This window comes from Pipistrellus hanaki, assembly GCF_964339955.1.
Source record: "Pipistrellus hanaki genome assembly, chromosome: 2".
Lineage (NCBI taxonomy): Eukaryota > Metazoa > Chordata > Mammalia > Chiroptera > Vespertilionidae > Pipistrellus > Pipistrellus hanaki.
This window is the reverse complement of record NC_140504.1, coordinates 35,852,296-35,874,863: the sequence shown is the minus strand read 5'-3', so window position 1 is coordinate 35,874,863 and position 22,568 is coordinate 35,852,296. Positions and strand designations below refer to the sequence as shown.

At 41.2% G+C, this 22,568-nt stretch overlaps 1 protein-coding gene across 4 annotated transcripts in view; it reads left to right on the top strand.

Moving 5' to 3' along the window:
- Positions 1-1,690: 1,690 nt before the first annotated feature.
- Positions 1,691-22,568, top strand: part of PEX5L (peroxisomal biogenesis factor 5 like) — a 225,847-nt gene continuing 204,969 nt past the window's right edge. For all 4 annotated transcript variants that reach the window (XM_084875555.1, XM_084875553.1, XM_084875552.1 and 1 more), the window contains exon 1: positions 1,691-2,091. Coding sequence is in view for 3 of the 4 variants with exons in the window: in XM_084875553.1 (XP_084731679.1) it covers positions 2,071-2,091 (21 nt within the window). In the remaining variant the exon portion in view is untranslated. The remainder of the gene's footprint in view (positions 2,092-22,568) is intronic.

The following is a 22,568-nucleotide window of genomic DNA, read 5'->3' as shown; positions in this document are numbered from 1 at the left end:
AGGATTTAGACATGAAAAAAACTGAGGTCTAGAGAGGGAAAAGGAAATTGTCCAAATTTAACTATTGGTGGAATCAATAGGAATCCATGTCTCCTGCCTGCAAGTCTTAATCACTTTGTTTGTTTGGTTAGTCAGTTGTTTTAGGACCTCAGATGCATTGAATTGGGTTAATTAATTATTTGGTGCATTTCATATTCTCCTTACTAGTCCATGCATGGCTCTGTTTTATTTAGTTACATAGTAATTTTATCGGTTAATTCATGTGGGTGAACATAATAGCTAAAGCATTGACAATTCACCTTCATATAAAGTGCCTCCCCATCCGTTTCCCTTGCCTCCCCTTACCTGGTGTCCCCAACATTACAAATCCCATGTTCATTATCCTGTTGTTTTCCTTTTCATATAGTTATACATAAATATATTTTTATAGTCCCAGGGAGTTCGTATTTTTTTTAACTTGATGAAAAGTATATCGTGCTATATGCAATATTTGAGAGATTATGTCATGCTGTATATAATTTGGGGGCCAATTGTGTGATTGGAATTCTTTTTATCAACAAAACTAGGTAATCATAGTACATACACACACACACCAGCCCATGCTGTGTGTATGTGTATGTATATACACTTATAACCTAACTACATCAAACTAATGTAAAAACTCTTCAAATTGAGACATACTTAAATACACTCTATCTCAACATTATAAAAAAATCCACTTGTTCAACAAATAGAGTGCCAACCATGTGCCAAGAGATACTATACTGTGCTGTGAGACATCTGTGTAAAATAGATACGCTCGTCCCCCAATATATCCCTGATCTCATGGAAATACGTCGTATATATAAACAGAGGCAGGCCATATATATATATATATATATTATACAGGATGTTAGATGATAAGTGCTAGGGAGAAGAATCATGGAAGGCCTTTCATGGTTTGCGATTTAAATTATAGAGTGCCCAGTGATGAATTGGGGGTGGGGTGAGTGGGGTGAGTGGGGAGAGACCTATCCACGGAGGTAACTTGTGAGAGCCACATCAGAACAGAAGTAAACTCTTCAGGAACCCCCGTGTTCATCCCATCATGTCTGTAGAATGGCAGCTCAGTCAGAATTGATGGTCCGCCCCAGAGCAACAATGCATTTTCCTCCCACTTTTTAAAATTAAATTTATTGGTGGGACATTGGTCAACATGAATAATAATAGGTTTCAGGTGTGGGTTTCGATGTCACAAGATCTCCATAGTGCACCGTGTGCCCACCACCCAAAGTCAAATCTCCTGTCACCCTACATGAGGGCCCCCTCCTCCCCGCACCCCCTTCCCTGGGGCATCATCCCACTTTTCTTGCAACCGGCCATCCGCTCAGTTAAAACCCGTCCCCTCCCCACTCCACCCCCCTCCCCCCCCTTGCAGCCGGTGCACCCCACCCGACTGCCTAGCGCGACCACCACCCGCGGGCACTTGGTCGCCGCGCGTGCGCTCCTCCCCGAGCCCGCGCCGGGTTGGGGCAGGCGCGCGCCGCCCTCTGGCGGCTCCGGGGATGCGCGCGCGTGCCCGGCCCGCAGCCTCTGGGCAGGGGAGCCGCCGGGAGGGCGGCGCGCGCTCCGCTCGCTCGCTCGGCAGCTGCGGCGGCGGCGGCGGCGGCGGCGGCGGCGGCTGGTGTGGGCGCTCACGTCAGGGCTGGGGAGGAGGAGGCTCGCGGCCAAGAGTGAGAGAGACATGAGGCAGCCGGGCAGGAAGCGAGAAAGAGTTCGGTGGAGGAGGAGAGAGTTGTAGAGACGCCGGGAGCGCAGGACCCGCGCCTGCCGGGCTCCTCGCCTGCTCCGCGCGCTCTCCTCTCCGTTGTCCGCTTTCAGCACCCCGCGCGGAGGACAGCTCCCGGCAGCCCGCAGGCTCTGCCCAGGGCCTCGGGGCGGGCTACCTGGAGCCTCACGCCGCCGGCTCAGGGGCACCCTGGGAGAACCCGGTGTGCACGCCTCCTTCTCCCCTCTGAGCCCGGTGTGTGCGAGGAAACGCGGGGGAAAGCATCCGGCGGCCTCGGGAAGCCCTGAAGAAGTCCAAGCAGAATGTACCAGGGACACATGCAGGTAAGACATTTCCATGGAACTGGAAGGGAATCTTGGGGGCTCACTGAAAGAGCAAGGCGAGGTTCACCAACTTGCTGTGGCCAAGTGCTGCCTTCACACAATTCAACAAGTGAAGTGGTGGTGCAACACGACCGTGACATTGCTGTCCGGTGCTGTCTGTCAGTAAAACGAGGGGTGTTTCTGAAGGGTGGGAGAAGGCAAGACCACCTCGGAACTTCAATCGGGGAAGTTTGTTTTCTGTGCATTCCCTGAGCCTGTTTCTTTAAACAACACCAAGGAACCTGACAGAGGAAACCTGGAGCTGGCCGTGTTCCTGTTGTAATCCTATTGATGCAACTGGGCATGTATGTCAACTGAAGGGCAAACAATAATAGGACAGACAAAGCTTTTCCTTTACTGTCTGCAAAGGGTTCTGGACAGTTACAATACTTCGCACTTTTCATTATTTTTTAAAGTAATATATATTTAAAAGGGTCTGTGCTGTATTTCCCTCCCCTTCAGCTGATGGGACATTGTCACTTATCTAGTCACAGGATGACTTAGGAGGATGAATTTCAAACATAGGTCCAGGAGGCGCATGTTTTCCAGGGGAAGTGTTGCCGTTATTAATGCTCATTTGAGCTGAGCTGTTTTTTTTTCTCCCTGATACACACTCCACTCTCTTGGGCAAGATTACTTTAACCTTGACTCCAGTTCTCATTCGCAGGGCTGGTTCTTCCTTAGGAAGGCAGGTGTATGCTGGGGGGTTGGGGAGAATGAAATACCAACTCAGCTTCCTAAAGTATGAACTGAGCTCTTTTGCTTTTCTAAATGCTTTAGTCATCAGGTTTGGTATTTGAGCTTCTTTTCCATTCCAAAGATGGTCAAATACAGTATCTATATGTGGTGCCTTTACCCTAGTGTGTAACATGTGTGGATAGTGAGGATGTTGCTTCTGTATCTTTTAGAGCAATTGAAAATAGATAAATATGTTGCTGCATTCATGACTTAGTGCTACCCAATATTTAATTTCCAAGGCTGGGGGAAATTCCTTTGGACTATGACTTACTTTCATATAAAATGACATTGTAGCATATTGCTAAGTTTTGTAAGAATTTTGAATCAGCACTATCAGAATTCCAAAAGCACTTCCCATATTATTGACATCTTCCTGTTTTTAAAAATATTAATGGGATTATATCACGATTGGTGGGCAATAACTAGTGACTGAAGTGTATTTCTAAATATATATAATACATATCATCTATATGTTTCTTATTAAAGCTACACTAATTAGAAAGATTAGTAACAGAGAAGCATTCAAACAATGACTGCTGAAAAATTAACAAAAGATGATTATGCTTCACCTCCACCCAAGAATGATATTTGCAATTTTATATATTATTTATTGTCCCTAAACAGTTTCTCTATAAAATAAAAATAAGAAGATTTAATAAACAGAGTCATTCTTCAGAAAATTGCTCATTCACACAAAATTCACAAATGACTTCTCAGGCAATTTACCAAAAACTTTCCATGTCATTTTGTTTGTTTGTTTGTTTGTTTGTTTGAAAATACATTTTTGTGAATGAAGAATTGAAGCAACAACTTGGTAAATTCAAGAACCCCCAAACAATTTTAACTCAGTTTCAAGGGAAGATGCTATTGAAACATCTAGAACAATGTCTGAGGGTTTCATTTCACTTTGATAGAATAGACAAATTGTAAGACTCATATGCTCCAAACTTAATATGGGGTGTTGTTGCTGTTGTTGTTTTGCCTATGCACTGCTGAAACAACAAATATGATGGCTTGCAGTAAAACTCACAAATCTTTGTTGCCAAGCCTAACTTGAAAAACACTACTAAATAAAGACTGTAATCAATATGCTTGCCAAAATTTCAGGAGACAATAATTTTTCTATTTATTATCCACCATTAATTTTAAAATAAAACCTCTAAGTAGCTATTAAATGATGGGATCATCTGCATGGGAATTTCCACTCCCCCTGAAAAAGATATAATGCCTGTTACAACATAATTCATAATATAGTCATGTACTTACATTTTTGAACCACATTACCTTCCCCAAGGAATAGTATTTACAAAATAAAAATAAAATAAAAAAAAATGTGCAATAATGTCAACATTAAAATTTTTAATTTAAAAAAAAAGCGAAGAATATGTTCTTATCAGAGATAGCATCCTCTTCCTGTGTGCACCTGACTCTAATCTCAAGGAAGAAGGAACATAGCCCAAACGCTCCAAAGGGTTTGTTATTAAAAATGCAAATCCATGTTTGTTGAGGCAGGCCGGAATGGGCAGGTTTTCACATTTCTGCCAACTTCGGAGTTTGTTTGAAATACTGGTGTTTTTTAGCTGAAACCTTAAAACAGGAGTGAACTAGAAAATATTTACCATCATATGCTGCACCTTCTAATTCTTTTCTCTCTCCCTCTCTCTCTCTCTCTCTCTCTCTCTCTCTCTCTCTCTCTCTCTCTCTCTCTCTCTTTCCAAGAGAGTGTAAAATAAAGTGCTTTGTAAATAGAGAGCCTGCAGTGGAGGAGGTGTTCACGTGAAGCCTTACAAAGGACTCCAGTTTAAAACTCCTGCAGTGCCTTTGTTTCTGTAACTTAATGATTTTGTAAATAAGGTCTTTTAATTTTTATACATGTGGTCAATTCATTCAGTTTACTGTAAAAAACAAACAAACAAACAAACAAAAAAACACAACAGAATTTATTTTAGAAGCCACAAACTCTTAAAAACATTTTGACCATGAGAAGATAAAAATTAAGATAAACAGAGCATAGCATAGCAGCATATATTTCTTGGTTTCATAGTAAATGCTGCAGGTTTATTTGTCAGGAGCAGGGCCCTAGAGCTGTGCTGTTTTCCAATTGCCTCACCAATTACTTCCAAGGGGAATTCATCACCCTAGCAACTTAGGCCAAGGTTGATTCTATAGTGCCTGTTTTAGATTTACCTTTCTTTCCCCTCTTTGACCAAGGGGCCAACAATGGCTGTATAAACTTAGCATCAGTGCTGATCAAACTCTCTATTCCTTATAGATAATCTGTGGTCTGAACCCCTCCCATATCTCTGTATTCTATGTGCTGTGATGCTTATTTTTGAATGTGTGCATGAGTAAACACTGCCAATTAAAGCAAAATAGGTATTTGGCTCAGTATATTTCTTTAATCAAACTTTTTTTCTGGAATTATAGATTTTTTTATTGTTAATAAAGCATCCACAGTAATGTTTTTTATTTTCAAATAGTTACTTCAGAAGACAAACAGAAAAATGTTTTTAATTATAACTGATCTTTTTTATAAGCATTCAAAACAGGCTTTTTTGACTTATTCAAGCCAGCTGAGGAATTATTTCACACCCTCTGCTTTCACAGATAAAAAAAAAAAAAAACTAAAGAAAATTTAAATAACAAAATTGTAAAATTATTACAAGTAGTCATTTTATTTGTCTACCCTCCAGAGTGGTTTTGTGATTGTCTTTATTTATGAATTTGCTTAAGCTTTAAAAAAAAAAAAAATCTTCATGAAGGAGAACAGCTTAGGTTAAACAAATCATGCCAATGCACTAGATCTGGCAACTTGGAATTCATCTGAGTTCACTAGAAACAACAAACATAGAAGCCAATGCAAGGTAAGGTTATAGAATGTTGTTTTCAACATCTGTAACAGCCGTTTGTCATAATTGGGATCCTCAGCAAAACTGTGAAATAGACAGTATTTAACACGGATCCCTCCACTTCTCTAACAGATACATTTTTCCCCTTTGGTATCACCATTTTCTATCCTGTATCATTTCTTTATTAACCCTTTGCTGGCATAGACATAATTTATACCAGTGTACCCCACATGTACACACCTCACAATGCATTTGCACTTTCAGAGGAGAAGATTGGTGTGGGGCATGGTTAGGGGCTGAGTTGGTTGTGTTGTTTTGGGCACAGGAACTGCTACCTTCCCTTCGTCCCCCAACTCAAATGGCACCTGCCCTCCTCCCCAAAGTCTTCCTATGAGTGATAATGAGCATTAATACAACGAATTTATGGCCTGAATTATTATTAACTAGAACTCTATTGAAGGAAAGTCATGACACTGGCTTCAGCAAGATTCTGAAGTGCCTTTCTATCCTCCTATAAAATAAAGAGCTGATATGCAAATGGTTGTCACATCCTCACACCATCCTGCCATAATGGCTCAGACACTCAATACTGGGGAGAGGAGAATGGAGTCCAGCCAGGCACAAATGAGCTCTTGAGAGAGGAATCGGGAACAGCCAGGCTGCGGCCTGGGAGAAGGACAAGCCACCCGCCTCGCGGTCCTGGGTACCTGCAGCTGTGGCCTGGGCAAAGGCACCCACCCACAGTTCCCTGCATCTGTGGCTGGCCCAGGTCCTGTGGCCAGCCAGAGAGAGGGAAGCCTGGGCTCTGGGTGCCTGCAACTGGCTGGAGGAGAGAATCCTGGGTCCCAGGTGTGTGGCAAGGCAGAGGCAGTTAGGGGCAATCAGGCCGGAAGGGGAGCAGTTAGGGGCAATTAAGGCAGGCAAAGGTGGTTGGGGGCGACCAAGCAGGCAGAGGTGGTTAAGGGCTATCAGGCAGGCAAGCAGGCGAGCGGTTAGGAGCCAGTAGTTGCAGATTGAGAGAGGCAGTCAAACATCCTCCGAGTGGTCCTGGATTGGAGAGGGTGCAGACCGGGAACCCACCTTTGCATGAATTTTGTGCACCAGCCTCTAGTATATAATAAAAGGGTAATATGCAAATCAACTGAATGACACAACAACCGGTCGTTATGATATGTACTGACCACCGGGGGCAGATGCTTAACACAGGAGCTGCCCCCTGGTGGTCAGTGCACTCCCACAGGGGGAACACCGCTCAGCCACAATACCAGGCTGACAGCTGGTGAGTGCAGCGGTGGTGGCAGGAGCCTCTCCCACCTCTGCAGCAGTGCTAACGGGCCTATGCTGTCAGTCAGACATCCCCCAAAGGCTCCTGGGCTGCTTAAGGGTGCAGGTTGGGTATTAATGTCGTGTACCCTCTAGTATATTTGTAAGCAAATTGTGCCTAGTATGAGTGTAATATTGAGCTTCTAACACTTAAAAATTATAATGCTTGTGGTATAATATTGCAGAATATTTGATTAGCCTGAAATTCTTATTCCTCAGCCATACCAGCCAACAGTTTGCATTAAACATTTACTGCAAGAAACACAATATGTTCTTCCTAGATTTTGTTTATGGTTTATAAACATCCTTCCTAAAAATGTGTGTTTGAATAAAATTTTTCAGCATATGAATGTTTTGACTATAAAACATTTTTTAAAGTAAAGAATGAGAAAAGGTTAAAACAGAACTTGTTGATTTAAAAATCCTGAATCTCTAGTAGTACTACTTCCAACCTCAGAAACATCACGATGTGCTGCATCATGTAGTCAAAACATCTGGCAGGCTGCTTTTTACACTTTTCATTGAGATCGCATGTTGCCAGCTTGGGCATAGCGAGAGCTGTTTAAAGGTTTTCTATTCTGGAATTAACTTCTTGAGAACTTTTGTGGAATCACTAGTGTGCATTTCTTGCACTAAACGTGAAGGCAAACCTTAGCCTAATGTTTCCTTATTAAAAGACCCAAGTCTGATGAAATATTTTGAGACATCTAAACATGATGTAATCTCAGATACACTGGTAGAGAAAATGGAGTTGTCAAGTTTCTAAAACATGCATCACCTTTTCACAATTCAAATTTATGTAAGGAAAAGTCATCTTGAATGGTAGCAAGTAACTCGGGGATCAGAGAACAGAGTGCTACGAGTAGAGGATTACATTTTTTTTTTCCAGAGCCCTTTCCTTTATCTCCAATTCAAACAATTTCACTATTCTTCACCTATGCCATCCCCTTTAGTAGGGATACCAAATGGAAGATTTCTTTCCTCGGGCTGATAAGAAAGCTTTTTATAATATAACAGAAAGATAGTTAATAACCTGTTGATTAAATATCAAAACCATTGTTTATTGTTCAGCTCAGCATATAATACAACACGTTGCCAATATTGCCCCATAATATCATTTTAGTGATCCTTACTAGTAAATATATACTAGTACTTCTGTGAAAACTCTATTATATGAGTGATCATTGCTATTCTCCCTGTGAGATTTCACTAAATCGATCATCCTTGCATATTTATTTTTAGACAATCACTGTTAGAAATTTCACAGATGAAAAATAATGAGCTCATTTCGATAGGAAGAGGCTGTGTATGCACCAGTTCATTGAAAAGAAGCACATAGAACCCTGCCTGCCGCTCTGCGATGAGGCGAAACTGAGCCAAGTGGGAGAATTTGTGTTGCAAGTGCATGTACAACTTTGCAAAGTCCCTGCTCATGCGCAGAGACTTCAGAAATGCAGGACAGACCTCGTAAGTGGGACTCGGAGTAGAGAAAACTTTTTTATCCCAAACAGAATGCCATGTGGTACCTGTGAATCATGGAGACTCCAAGGGAGGATTGGTGCTCCTGTGGTGCCTAAATCTACCTAGGGAACTACCACATCCCCACGCCTACATACCCTCTTTAAAAGTTTGTGGTTTTTAAAGCAACTGGTATGGTGGAGGATGACTGAAGAAACTGGGATTGTTTGGCTTGGAAAGTAAAGACTCGAGGACACCATGATGTCTCTTCATAAATATTTGAGGAGTTCTTAGGCAGGAAGGGGTTAGAATTGTTGAGTGTAGCCTTGAGGGATGAGACTGTCTATATCAGTGGGAGGTAACATGTTTCCTCAAGACAGAGACAATAAGAAGACCCTGGGTCCAGCACCCACTTCCCACTGTGATGAGATGCTTACTTGGAGATGAAAGAGATATAGAGTGAAGAAGGGATCCCATAGCTGAGCAAAGCAGAGTGTCCCTGCGCACACACAGGCCTCTGCTCCAAGACCATCCTATTAAGTCCAGTGGCAGGTAGTACCATGGACGGCATGTGTGTTTGTGTTTACATGGCTGTGCATCCTACCAACAGTGGCTGTAGTCAAGTGAAGTAATGACCTGAAATAATCAAAATGCAGCATGTCCATGGGGGAATATTCCCCAGTTACCAGAAGGCATATGGCTGCACATCAGCCAGTACCATCACACACAGTGATCAAAACAGTGAAAGGTCAGAAAATACAGAAATCCTTTGAAGAAGTGGGAAAGAAGAAAACATTTACACGTGATAAGAAGATGGAGCTGCTAGAGCAGCAAAACATCTTTTTAGTTCCTTTCACATGGGTGTTCACTGTAACATGCTTCTACGTGGTGGTATCCTTTGATCATGTGGTGATGTGCATCTGATTGAGCAGGTGACATGTGCACGTGAGCCACCCAGAGGCTTGTGGGGAATGCAGAAGAATCTCAAGTCCCACCCCACCTACTGAGTCAGAAGCCTAGTAGTTCAGATATCCAGTGATCTGTATGCACATTAACATTTGAGAAGCACTGACCTGAAAAGGTCTACGTAGAGGATAGGGTCAGATCTATTGCACTGAGAACTTAGCAAAAACCTTGATTACAGGGTAGCTTTCTGCTATCACAGGGGCATGTGAGTCCCTGTCAGAGGAGATTGCAAGAGCAGCTATCACAACATTTTGGAATAAAATGTCTTCCTTATATTGACACCGTAACCTCCATTCAATTCTTTGTAGTTTTTTTGTTTGGAAAAAGCACAACAAAGCTATTATGTTTCACCTGAATAAAACAAACCTTCAAATATTTAGAGAATTTTCATGTCCTCATCCCATTAAATCTTTTCTTCTCTGTGATAAATACCCTAGTCCATGCAACCATTTCTCATAATGACATTTCTGGACAAAACGCACTGCTCACAATGTGATCTGACCAATGTCAAGCACTTTGAGATTATTCCTCTCTTGGGAGGCATATTCCTCTCTTGGGAGGCAGACAGCCTAATATTACTTTAACATATTTAGACTAAATTGTTCTCTAAATTGTTCCGATGTTTCTATTCTCCAAATAACTTGGGAATTATCTCACAGGTGTTGGGTCTTTATACCAGAATAATCTTGGATCCAAATGTGCTCATTAGGAAAAAGGCAAATGTGCACCTTGCAATATGCTACGTTAACAGCTCCTTTTGTCTCTAACAATTGCACTAGTATTCAATCTTGAGGTCATTGAATCCTGAGTTTGAAGGGCTCTTGAAAAGGTTTTATTCAAGTGTCTCATTTCACAGATGAGAAAACTGAGGTTCATAATAGTCAGAGACTTGCTCAAGAAGTCCCACATAGGTTAGTGAGCAGAGCTAGGATGGGAATGAAAGGTGCCTTATCCCAGTGTGCCATGTACATGCATTGCAATGTTTTTCTTTCTTTTGATGTTTATTACAATAAAATACTAAGTGAAAGTGAACATTATAATAAACTACAAGATGTTTCCAAATGTCCAGGTGTTTGGCATTTAGTCATAAAAATTGTTATTTTTCTGCTTTTCAGTTTTAGTATGACGATTTGATGTTTCATGTATTTGGTTTTTTGGTAGTCATCTGGCTAACAGTGGAAAAAATTCTCCCCTGTAAGTATTTTAAAAGCTAAGTGAAGCCCCATGGAAAGCTGGATCATTCTTTTCTTGAAGGTGTTCCACACTGTCTCTCCTTGAACTGACTAGGTTGACCACTGGAATGAACTGGTTTGCTAGGTCCTTGGAACTAGATAGCTACCTAAAAGTATAAGTGAATCAATAATCAGGGGTTCTTGTCTGTAAGCAACAGAAACCAACTCACTTAAACGAAAAAGATGATTTATTAAAAGTATAATTAGGCAGTTAATAAGCATAGAAGGAATGATGAAGATGGAAGAGACACCCTTTTGAAATCATAGTAAAAGTTGACTCAAGTGAGAATAATCAATGAATGCTAAATCTGAGGAGAGGGGCAGTTTGAGGAGAAATGGGATAATTATATAACATCAGAATATCACACATACTGGTATAAATTACAAAAGAAAAAAAATGTAATTATTCAATGGAGACATTGGACAAGACCCCATCACCAGTAGGTGATCATCTGGGCATCTATCTCTGGGTGTGGTGCCCTGAGAAGGACACAGCATCGTGTCGTACTGCTGATGAGAATGCACAGCCTGAGTCTAATCATGAGGATAGCTCAGAGAAACCCAAAAGTAGGGTTACTTTAGAAAATTAGCAGATTCTGCTTCTCAAGAATATCAGTGTCATGAAAACCAAGGAAGAACTGAGATGTTTACAAATTAAAAGACTAAAGAGGCATGACAGCTAAATGCAGTACCTGATCCTGGACCAGATCTCAGAATGGGAAAGAAAATTGTTATGAAGCACACTCCTGGCACAACTGGAACTTAATTATGGACTGGAGGTTAGATTGCATTAGTGTTATATTACCTGAATGTAATAACTAGCTTTGGCTACGTAAAAGGATATTCTTGTTCATTGGAAATACACACTATGATATGAAGGGGCAAGGGGCATAGTGTGTGTAGCCTACTCTCAAGTGATGGGAATAATGAAGATAATCATGTAGCCCTGGCTGGTGTGGTTCTGTGGTTATAGTATCGGCCAGTGCATCAAAGGGTCCTGGGTTTAATTGCTAGTCAAGGGCATGCACCTGGGTTCCCCTGTCCCAGTCAGGGTACATGTGGGAGGCAACCAATCCATGAGCCTCTCTTACATTGGTCTCTCTCTCTCTCTCTCTCTCTCTCTCTCCTCTCCCTCTCCCTCTCCCTCTCCCTCTCCCTCTCCCTCTCCCTCTCCCTATCCCTTTCCTTTCCCCTCTCCCTCTCCCTTTTCCTTTCTCTCTCCCTCTCTCCCTCTCTCCTTCCCTCCATTTTCTCTAAAAATCAATGGAAAAGATATCCTTGGGTGAGGATTAACAAAAAAGAGAGAGAGAAAATAATATATACCAAAATGTTAAATGTTAAAAATGGAAAAATCTGGCCCTGACCGGTTTGGCTCAGTGGATAGAACATCAACCTGTGGACTGAGGGTCCCAGGCATGTACCTTGGTTGCAGGCACATCCACAGAAAGAGGTGGGCAGGAGGCAGCTGATCAATGTTTCTCTCCCATCAATGTTTCTAACTATCCCTCTCTCTTCCTCTCTGTAGAAAATCAATAAAATATATATAGTTTTTAAAAATTGAAAAATCTGGAGAAAGGGTATGATGGGATTTCATTGTGCTATTCTTGCTTGCAATTTTTCTATAGGCTTGAGATTATTTTAAAATAGAAAAGTATTGAGTGTTTACAAAAAGTGCATTGGAGCACTCACAGACTACTAGAACTAGGCTTCAGATGGAGGGACCAGGCAATATGCCAGGGCACAGCCCCAGTCAAACCCTAAAGCAGACTAGTACAGACCCCACTGCTGCCCTCACAGGACAAGGAACAGCGGAACTTGCCACCCTGACACCCCGATCGGGCACTGGGTCATCTGGTGGGCACTGGGCCTGCCCATAGAACCCCGTGCTGGAGCTTCAGCTGCTGCCCCCACTGTCAGGATGAATAATTCACCACAACTGTTTCTTTGTGCCCCCAAAACCCAATTCACAGTGGGGGCAGGCATGACCTTTGGCGGAGCCAAGGTACACATCTATGTCCTTCCTATCTGAGAGACAGTCTAGGAAAGTTCATTCTGCTTACTGCCAACACTCCAAAAATGGGAATTTCCCAACTATGTGTTTAGATTTGGGAAAGAATAAAACAAATCCAATGTCTACTCTAACATGTTATAGATACTGCTTGAAAGTAAAATAAACACCTCTCTATCTTGACTAAAGTCCAGTCTGCCTTGAGGGAAAAGAGTTAAAAGAAAATAATTATCTATAAGCCCCATGCTTATTTGTTGCTGCTTGCCATTACAGCAGGCCTGCAGGAGAACAGCGTAAAGCTGGAGGATATTGGTTTGTTTAATCATGAAGCAAAGAAGAGCAGGGTGATCCCTCCATCATTCATCATTGTCCATCTCCTGCTCACGCCTGTTCTCTTTGAGAAACTGGAAAGAGCCCTGTGAAGAATTTAGTGATTAATCAAGGAATTAAAATACATATAATGAACTTCAGTGTTGTAAGACCTTTTGTCCTTCCAAATGCAGGAATTTAATATAGAAAACTGGACACACTAGTGTTTCATATTCATCCAAAGGATGATTATAATCAAGATGCCCTGTGCATTTGAGCCATTAATATTGATATGCACCTCTATTACAGAAGATTTATGTAAGACACAAAGATCTTGGGGCAAGACTAAATGAGAATAGAATCTTGGAGATATGAAAGTCTTTAGAGTTTGCATAGCACAACTTTGTCATTTCACATATGAGGAAACAGAGGGCTAGGACTTAATGGAATTAATTCTGGAATTAATTGCTTCTCCACAAAATGAAAACAAAGTATGCTAAAAGGCTTTCCATGCTATGCATCATACAAGACTTAACAACCCCTTACATTTGAAGAAGCTACAAAAACAACTTGAGTTCCAGGATCAGACAGCCCCAAGTTCAAATCCTGGCTTCACTGGGTATTATCTGTGTGATCTGCTCTCATACATTATCCTCTCTCAACCTCACTTTCCTAATCTGTGAGGTGGGAAAATAAATGCACCAGGACCTTGTGATGACTTTGTAAGCATTAGCTCTTACGTTTTTATGGAGCTGGCAAAGTGTTTTAGGCACACTGTGTGTAGAAGGAGTTAGCCATAGCAATCTCTGCCTACTTGGCTGTTTACAGTGGTGACAGATGCTTGATTTTCTTATTCTCTTGATTTTCTTTTTACATTTTCCCATCCCCATACTCCTGCCTCAGTTTACTGAATATTTACTGATCATTTAATATTCAACTTAGATGTTGTCTCCTCAGTAAGTGCTGCTCTGTGCCCACCAGCAGCCTTCCACCTTCCCCCCAACACAGTGCAGAACTAGGGATATCTTCCATAATGCCGCCTTAGCACCGTATATGTATCACTAATATCACCATTGACCTAATGGTTTATTTACTTATTTTTGTCAGTCTCCCCAACTATTGTAAGCTCATCTGTGGTAAAGACTATATTCAATACATCTTTATATCTCTGGAGGCTGGTAATGCTAAGTACATACTATTAATGTAGTACTTATTGAATGAATGAATTGGTGAATGAATGGATGAAAGAAAGGACGAAGGTATGAATGGATGAAGTACTTAGAAGAGTCCCTTACTGCACTGAATAAAAACTCCAAAGTGGGATGTTCCCTCTGATTCTGACACACACACACAGCCCCAGAATCTGGTCTATTCCCATGAATTTAGGAGCGAATGCATATCCAGTGAAGTTTCCACACACTTGAAAGGGAATCAATTACAGGGAAACCTTATAAACCCTATAATTAGATTGCCACTGTAATTAACCAACACCCTGCTGTCAGAGCACTCTACGCAGTCTAATGGGTTCAACCCCTTTAAAGCCTGAGGACAGACTGGGGCTGCAGATTTAAAAATATAATAGATTTCTCCTAATGGTTTCTAACTATATCTCTAACTGGCCAAGGTCATTTGGAATCAGAGTCCCTGCCTCTCAGAGCCTAGACACCTCCTCACGGACTCAGCTAGTTGTCAACAGTGATTTTGATTATAGTGCTAACACACACACCCTGGAGACCACTGAGACACAGAACGTCATAGTCAGAACTGCCCTAGGAGGCCATCAGATGCTTACACCCAGTTATAAGGGTTGCTTACACCTCTAGCCCTGACTTCTCCAGTTACACACACACACACACACACACACACACACACACACACACACACACTACACTTTTCCACCGATCCAAGGAAGGAGCTGCACACACAAAGGTCACCCAGGGGACATGTCCATCTTGTGAGCCCATCTAAATATAGAGATCGTATTATTATTATGTCTCCCACAGTTGCTCTGATACGGGAGCCTGGGATACGGAAACATATTTCTTCCCAGTCAGATACAATGTAAAAAGATTCCAAAATCATGCCACAGCTCTCTCTAACATGAGAGAGGAAGTAACTGTGCCAGTGATATGGGCCACCTGTGGGCAAGTCATAAAAAGGGACCCTCTCTAGGAGGAAAGGAGGGGTCACATACAAAGACTCTCTTTTTCCCTGGAGAACACGGTCCCACACACAGACACAATGTGGAGTTAGAGGGCTGGATTTCAGACATGACTGTGCCCCCTGCTCCAGGTATCCTCGCACAAACATAAGTATGTCTCCAAAGGAGCCTCCTCTACCAACAGTCCAGCACGTGTATGTGTGTGTGTGTGTGTGTGTGTGTGTGTGTGTGAAGGTGTATGATGAAAGGTAAAGAAATGAGCTCTAGCCAAAACCGGTTTGGCTCAATGGATAGAGCGTCGGCTTGGGGACTGAAGGGACCGGGTTCGATTCCTGTCAAGGGCATGTACCTTGGTTGCGGGCATATACCCAGTGGGGGTTGTGCAAGAGGCAGCTGATCGATGACTCTCTCTCATCAATGTTTCTAACTCTCTATTTCTCTCCCTTCCTCTCTGTAAAAAATCAATAAAATATATTTTTTTAAAAAGAAAGAAATGAGCTCTATTTTAACAAAAATAGTCAAACAGATGGGATGTGAGCTTGCTAATGCTTTATGGAAGAGGATTACTGGCTTTCCTTCCAGCTCTAGGATTCTCTTATTATCAGGCCCTTAATTAGTGATACAAGATACATCTCTGATTGGTCAAGGCAGATTTCACCAGTTTACCAGTTCCATATCATGGAAAATAAATGTAAAAACTTTGCTAATATACAGATATTTATTTCTTATGAAGCCAAAGACCAACATCTCATAATTCTTCAAAAGATATGCTGCTTGGACCCTAGCCAGGTTGCTCAGTGGTTAGAGTGTCAGCCCAAGGACTGAAGGGTTTCAGATTTGATTACCAGCCAAGGACATGTATCTTGGTTGCAAGTTCATCCAGAGACACATGCAGGAGGCAACCAATTGATGTGTCTCATGTTAATGTTTCTCCCCTCTCCCCTACTCCACTCACCACCTTCCTCTTTCTCTAAAAAAAAAAAATCAGTGGAGCCCTTGGTGGTTTGGCTCAGTGGATAGAGCATCAGCCTGCGGACTGAAGAGGCCCAGGTTTGATTCTGGTCAAGGGCACACACCCGGGGTTGTGGGTTCAATCCCCAGTATGGGATAGCTGATGGATGATTCTCGCTCATCATTGGCGTTTCTATCTCTCTTTCCCTGTCTCCCTTTCTCCCTGAAATCAATAAAATAAAAATTGAAATTTTAAAAAAATAAAAAGAAATTTAAAAAATGGAAAAAATATCCTCAGTTGAGAATTAAAAAAATAAAAAAGATATGCTGCTTGGGAGGATCTGCTGTCCTTCTCTCCATTCTGCAAATAACGAAAGGTAATTTTCTACAAAGTTATCCCCAACATGCCAGAACCCTAACTGTGATAGAAAACTGATAACCTCTGCTAGAATAGTAACTTTTTGTGAGATTAACTCATAAATGTTAATCTTTAGAGTGCTTCAAGGGGGTTTGGTGAAGGATAGATACTTTTTATCTTTGTCGTGCTGATCAAGAGAATGCAGCTCAGAGTTTGCTTCACCCAAACTTCCACATAAAATCAGTTGGGGACTGAGGACCAGAATCTGGGTCTTCTGATTGTTATGCTATCGCTTGAGTCTGCATAGAAAATTCAGTCCACATTTCCACATCACTACCTCAGCTATTGCAAAATGACTCAACTGGGATGTTGCAAGTTTTCTTGAACATTGCATAACCTCGGACCATAGAAATCTCTGATGCATCCTTCCTATCAGATGCTAAATCCATACAGCTTTAGCAACTCTCTGAACTGAATATCTATATATATTAACCTAACACCCTGAGAAAACCTTCGTGTGTGATGGTGCACTCTCCTAGCGGAGTACAGAACAGCAGTAAAGCATCCATCCTTCCATGCAGAAAGCCTCCCTATCATCAGAAATGCCCAGGAGGCCAGGAGACTAGTGAGACTGTGGGACTAACCCAAGCTCAGAAGCCCAGTGGAGTCTCTGTGTTGCATGTGTCAAAGCAGAATCTTGGGCTGTTTGTATAATCTAAGCCAACATATGCTCTCCCCAAATCTGTCACTTACCTAAATATTTTACTTTAATGTTTTGTTTTGTATTTCATTTGCTATTATAAAAACTAGAGGCCTAGTGCACAAATTTGTGCACAGGTGGGATCCCTCGGCCTGGCTGGTAGTTGGGGGCCAATTGGGGCAGGCCAGCCAGGGGAAGGAGCCACCACGGAGGTTGGCTGGCTACAGGAAGTTGGCTGTGGGAGCACACTGACCACCAGGGGGCAGCTACTGCGTTGAGCATCTGCTCCCTGGTGGTCAGTGAACATCATAGCTACTGGTCATCTGGTCATCTAGTCTTAGCAGTCGCTTAGGCTAAATATGTATATATGTATATATATATATATATATATATATATATATATATATATATACACACACACACACACACACACACACACATATATATGTAGATATCTATACTAATAAAAGTGTAATATACTAATTAGACCAGACATCTTCCAGACAACCTTCTAGACATCCTTCCAGACAAATCCACAGTGGCGGGGCTGAGGCAGAGGCAGTTAGGAGCAATCAGGCCAACAGGGGAGAGCAGTTAGGGGGATCAGAAAGGCAGGTAGAATGGTTAGGGGTGATCAGGCAGGCAGCTGAGCAATTAGGAGCCAGCAGTCCCAGATTGCAAGAGGGTTGTCTGACTGCCGGATTAGTCAGACATCCCCCAAATGGAGGGATTGGATTGGAGAGGGTGAAGATCAGGCTGAGGGACCCCCTCCCACCCACATGAATTTCGTGCACCAGGCCTCTAGTTCAAAAATAATGTGGTGAACTAAATGTTTTGTGTTTTACTTTGATGCTTTCATCTCTATTAAACCCATCTCTAAAATGCCTATTGTATTGAAAAATTAGTCACTTCTTATTTGGAAGACTTCTAATTTCTTCTGCTCTTAGAGATTTGTTTTTTACAGGGAAAGAGAAAATACCAGCTTTATTGAAAGAGAACTTCTAAATGGCAGGATAAAGACTATTGTGGAGGAAATACACTGAGTGGCCAGATTATTTGATGGGTGGGGTCCTGCCTGCCTGGCCAGGGGGCCAGAGGGAGGGGACATGGGTGGTTGGCCAGCCTGCCTGCTGGTCAAACTCCTGGTCAAGGGGACAATTTGCATATTAGTTTTTTATTATATAGGCTATACACTGAGTGGCCAGATTATTATGCATTCAGCAATCATAATAATCTGGCCACTCAGTGTATGCATGGATTTTACTAATCTCAATTGATATTAAAACATCTACTTAAAATAGAATCACTGTTCCCTAAATTCTAAAATTAATTTAAAAATTTACCATTACTTTAGGAGTGGAAGGCCTAGAAATAACATTATTAAAATCAGAATATTATAGTATTGCTCTAGTAACTCAATGTAAAACAAAAAAATACCAAAATAAAAATTATGTTTCCTTTCTTAGTTAATTTTGTTAAAATTAATTTTTTCAGGGATAAATCTCTAGTGCATTATAGCCTGGTTTCAGAATCAATGATAAAAGAATTGAAATACTCTGTGTTATATCAGGAAGCAATAATCCAATTACCATTCTATTTTAAGAATTAAAGTACAAGTATGCTGAACCTAGCTTATCAAAAATTATTTTACATGTTGCTTTTACTGCACATAATTCTGCCATTTTTAATAAATGTTTAAATGGATAGTCAACCATTTTGCAAGTGAAAAAATGTTAAAGTGACTAATAGCTGAAAGCATAGTTTATCTGGCATCTGTTATCCTAAATATACATCTACAAACCAGTTATTTCTTCCCAACTAAATAGCAGTATCACCAATTGACCACTTCTACCTGATCCAACTCAAAGTCTGTTTTTTCCAAACTAGACTCATCACTATCAACAACCTTCCTAAAAGCCTGTCTCTTCTATTACCTGTATTGTTTAATAACAACACCACCTACTCAGTTACTTAAGTCATAAACCTGGGAGCCACTCTCTCCTCTTTCTCCCAAATATAAGATTTCATTCTTTACGATGGCCCAGTAGTATCCTATTGGATACTTTTTTCCTTATGTATTACTGATGGGCAGTTGGGCTGCTTCCAAATCTTGCCTATGGGAAATAACACTGCAATGAACATAGGATTGCATATATTCTTTCAAATTAATGTTTGGGGTTTCTTTGAATATATTGCCAAAAGTGGAATCACTGGGTCATAAGCAATTCCATTTTTATTTTTATTTTTCTCTCTGTTCCTCCTGAACTTGTGGGACTTTTCCCTTCACCAGATTAGGGAAGGAGTGTGTGTATGTGTGTGTGTGTGTGTGTGTGTTTTCTTCATTGTTGAAAGTATTACATATGACCCCTTTTGTCCCCATTGACCCCCTCCAAACCACTCTCACCCCATCCTAGAGTTACACAATTCAGTCTGTCCAAGATTCTTCCCACACTTCAGAAGGCATGGCCATCAGGAGTCAGGAGGGTTGCTCTGCCAGGATTCCAGAGAGTGGGGCTAGTGATCTTCTTTAGGGGGAGGCACAAATCAGGTTCACAGGAAAGTGGATGGAGTGGCCCCTGTCCCAAAGCCACACAACTCAGTCGCTGACAACCCCTGACTCTTCCCAGACCTCTACACCCCAGCCCAGACAACTGACTCCCCAGCAGGGCACAAGTTCCACAAGGTGGGATAAGAGGGAGTCCAGAGGGTGTGGTTATTGCTTTATTCCAGGTTGGTGACATATAGAGGGGTGGGCTCCACTCAAGAAAGATGGTATTACAGGAAGGGAGAGTGCTCAGCACAGGGGTTTCAGTGGCTGGCCCTTCAGCTCTCTCCAGACCCGCACACCCTAATCTCTCCTCACATGATTCTAGCTCACCCTTCCCTCCCTCCTCTGGAGTCCAGGGTGAGTGCTGCAAATGAAATTTTGTGTATTTTCTGTGTCTCTAGCAGACTCCTGTCTCTCCCTGGTGGACAGAATCCCTGCTGTTTCACAGCCAGAAGTTATATGGACACTTCTTTCTGGACCTGTTGTTCTGAGCTGGGGAGCCCAGCTTGGGGCTGAAACCCCACACTCCTCAGGGGGAACCTTTAGAGCCAAGATATCCCAAAAGAATCTCCACTGCCACCCATGAGAGGAGGGCCAGCTCTTTTCCCACCCCCACTCTTCCTACCACTCTCGATGTAGCTTCATCTATACATCCTTGGTTATAAGACTTCCCTTCAGCTAGTCTTCAGTTGATTATTCAGGTTGATTTCTCTTAATTCAGTTGTAATTCCAGTTTGGTCCTGGGAGGGCGTGAATGCAATATCCACCTACTTCGCTGTCATCTTGGATGTTTTGCACTTTTTTAAATACCCTGGCACCTGGTATAGAGCCTGCTTGTGGTGAGTGAGCAATACTGGGTTAAATTATCAGTCAATTGAATGGATTCATCTTGTAATTACTTTGAATTAATCTGTTCTGTCTGATTTGAACTTCTGGAGACTCCCAAAGACTACTATAAATTGAGAATTTTATCTGGGGTCTTTGAAGATAGAATGAAATTAAATTATTAAATGGACTATTTCTTTTAAAAATCAATTAACCCACATTCCTGTCTGATTAATTTTAAAAGGGGTTGGAGCACAGGTGTGAGGAATCAAAGAAGGCATATGAACCAGCAGGCAAAAGAATCAGAGTTTTCTTTCTGCCCTAACTAGCATAGGGTTGGGGAAACACCTCTTAATCTTGTGAGTCCCAGTTTTCTCATCTACTAAATAACAATAGAATTTTAATCTTCCCCCAGTACTATTATTTTGTTATTCTAAATTAAAATTTAGTAAATTAGCATTTTAAGATATTAGTTAATGCAAGGAAAAAGCAATTTTGATAGATGATATGTAGAGTTTATCATATATATGAAATTGTATTTTGGGGAAAAATAATATTGATCTAACTTTAACATAACATGGGGCCAATATTATATTTGCTCTACTGCTGTTGTTGTTGTTGTTTACTTATATTTTGCCATGTGGGTTTCAATTTTTCTTTTCTCAGTTAATTATATGCCTCTTCCTATTATATGAAATTATAACCACCTGTTATTTCCCCCCATGAATTATACTATTACAAGTGAAATGAGTGTTACGGCACTATTTGAGAAGATTATCTTTTTTTTCACATTTTCTTTATGGTTTTCAAAGACATGGGGAAATTTTTGAATGAAGTATTAATCTGAGTTATAGAACTCCCTACTTGTGTGATCTTGGATACGTTTCTTATCCTCTCTCAGCATCTCAAAGTAGAAAATTGAAGTGTGTATGAAGTCATACAAAAGACTAATTTCTTGGTTTCTGACTCCTGGTAATAGGAACATAGATTTGTTGGCAAAATCTGATGCTGGATTCTCTGCTTAAGAAATACCTTTTATATTGATGAAGGTCAAAAAGGGTTGCTCACAATATCCGATTAATACAGAGTGTCACATTAAAACAGAGACTAGCACTTCCCTTTTTTAGAAAAAATTTACAATAAGATTATTATGTTGGAAATTACATACTCACACTAAATAGAATGAGTTAGTTGCAGTGAGAAGTATTTCGATTTCCTTTCATCTATTTGATTCCCTCCTTGAATCCTAAAGAAATGTAGACACTGGTGTGCTACTTATCTGATGCAGCTGCAGATGCTTGGCAAACTGCCTTTGGTAGATCCATTTAGAGAGAAAGGAGGAAGATATGATGATAAATAACAATGGGAAACTGGACCCTAACACTATGCTTCTACCTTCAACCACTGAAATTGCCTTTTTGAAAATTTAAAATAAGGTGACCTTGTAAGTCTAAAGTAGACACTAAAAACTAAAGTTCTAATCAAAACCAAGAGCTTTCACTCTAGCCAGTTTGGCTTAGTGGGTAGAGTGTTGGCATGCTGACTAAAGGGTCCCAGGTTTGATTCCAGCCAAGGGCACAGGCCCAGGTTCCGGGCTCAATTCCCCCCAGTAGGGGACATGCAGGAGGCAGCCAATTCATGATTTTCTCTCATCATTGATGTTCCTATATCTCTAGCTCTCTCCCTTCCTCTTTGAAATCAATAAAAATACATTTTTTAAAAATCCAAGAGCTTTTTTTTTTTATAGGAAGATAGCAAATTTAGTATCTTAAGGCAGTGAAAGTTTTTGACTCACATTTCTTTATTAGAGAACAAAGATAAAAGCTGATCAAATGAGAGGAATATTTATGCACTTGTTTATGTATTCTTTAAGAAGCATGATTATACAAGTGAATCACAATCTACATACATATAAACCTAAAAACCCAGAGACTTAGACTTCACATCTTTTATTTTATTCCTTAAGTAGCCTGTTTGATACGTACCCTGACTCTATCCACATCTTGTCAAAG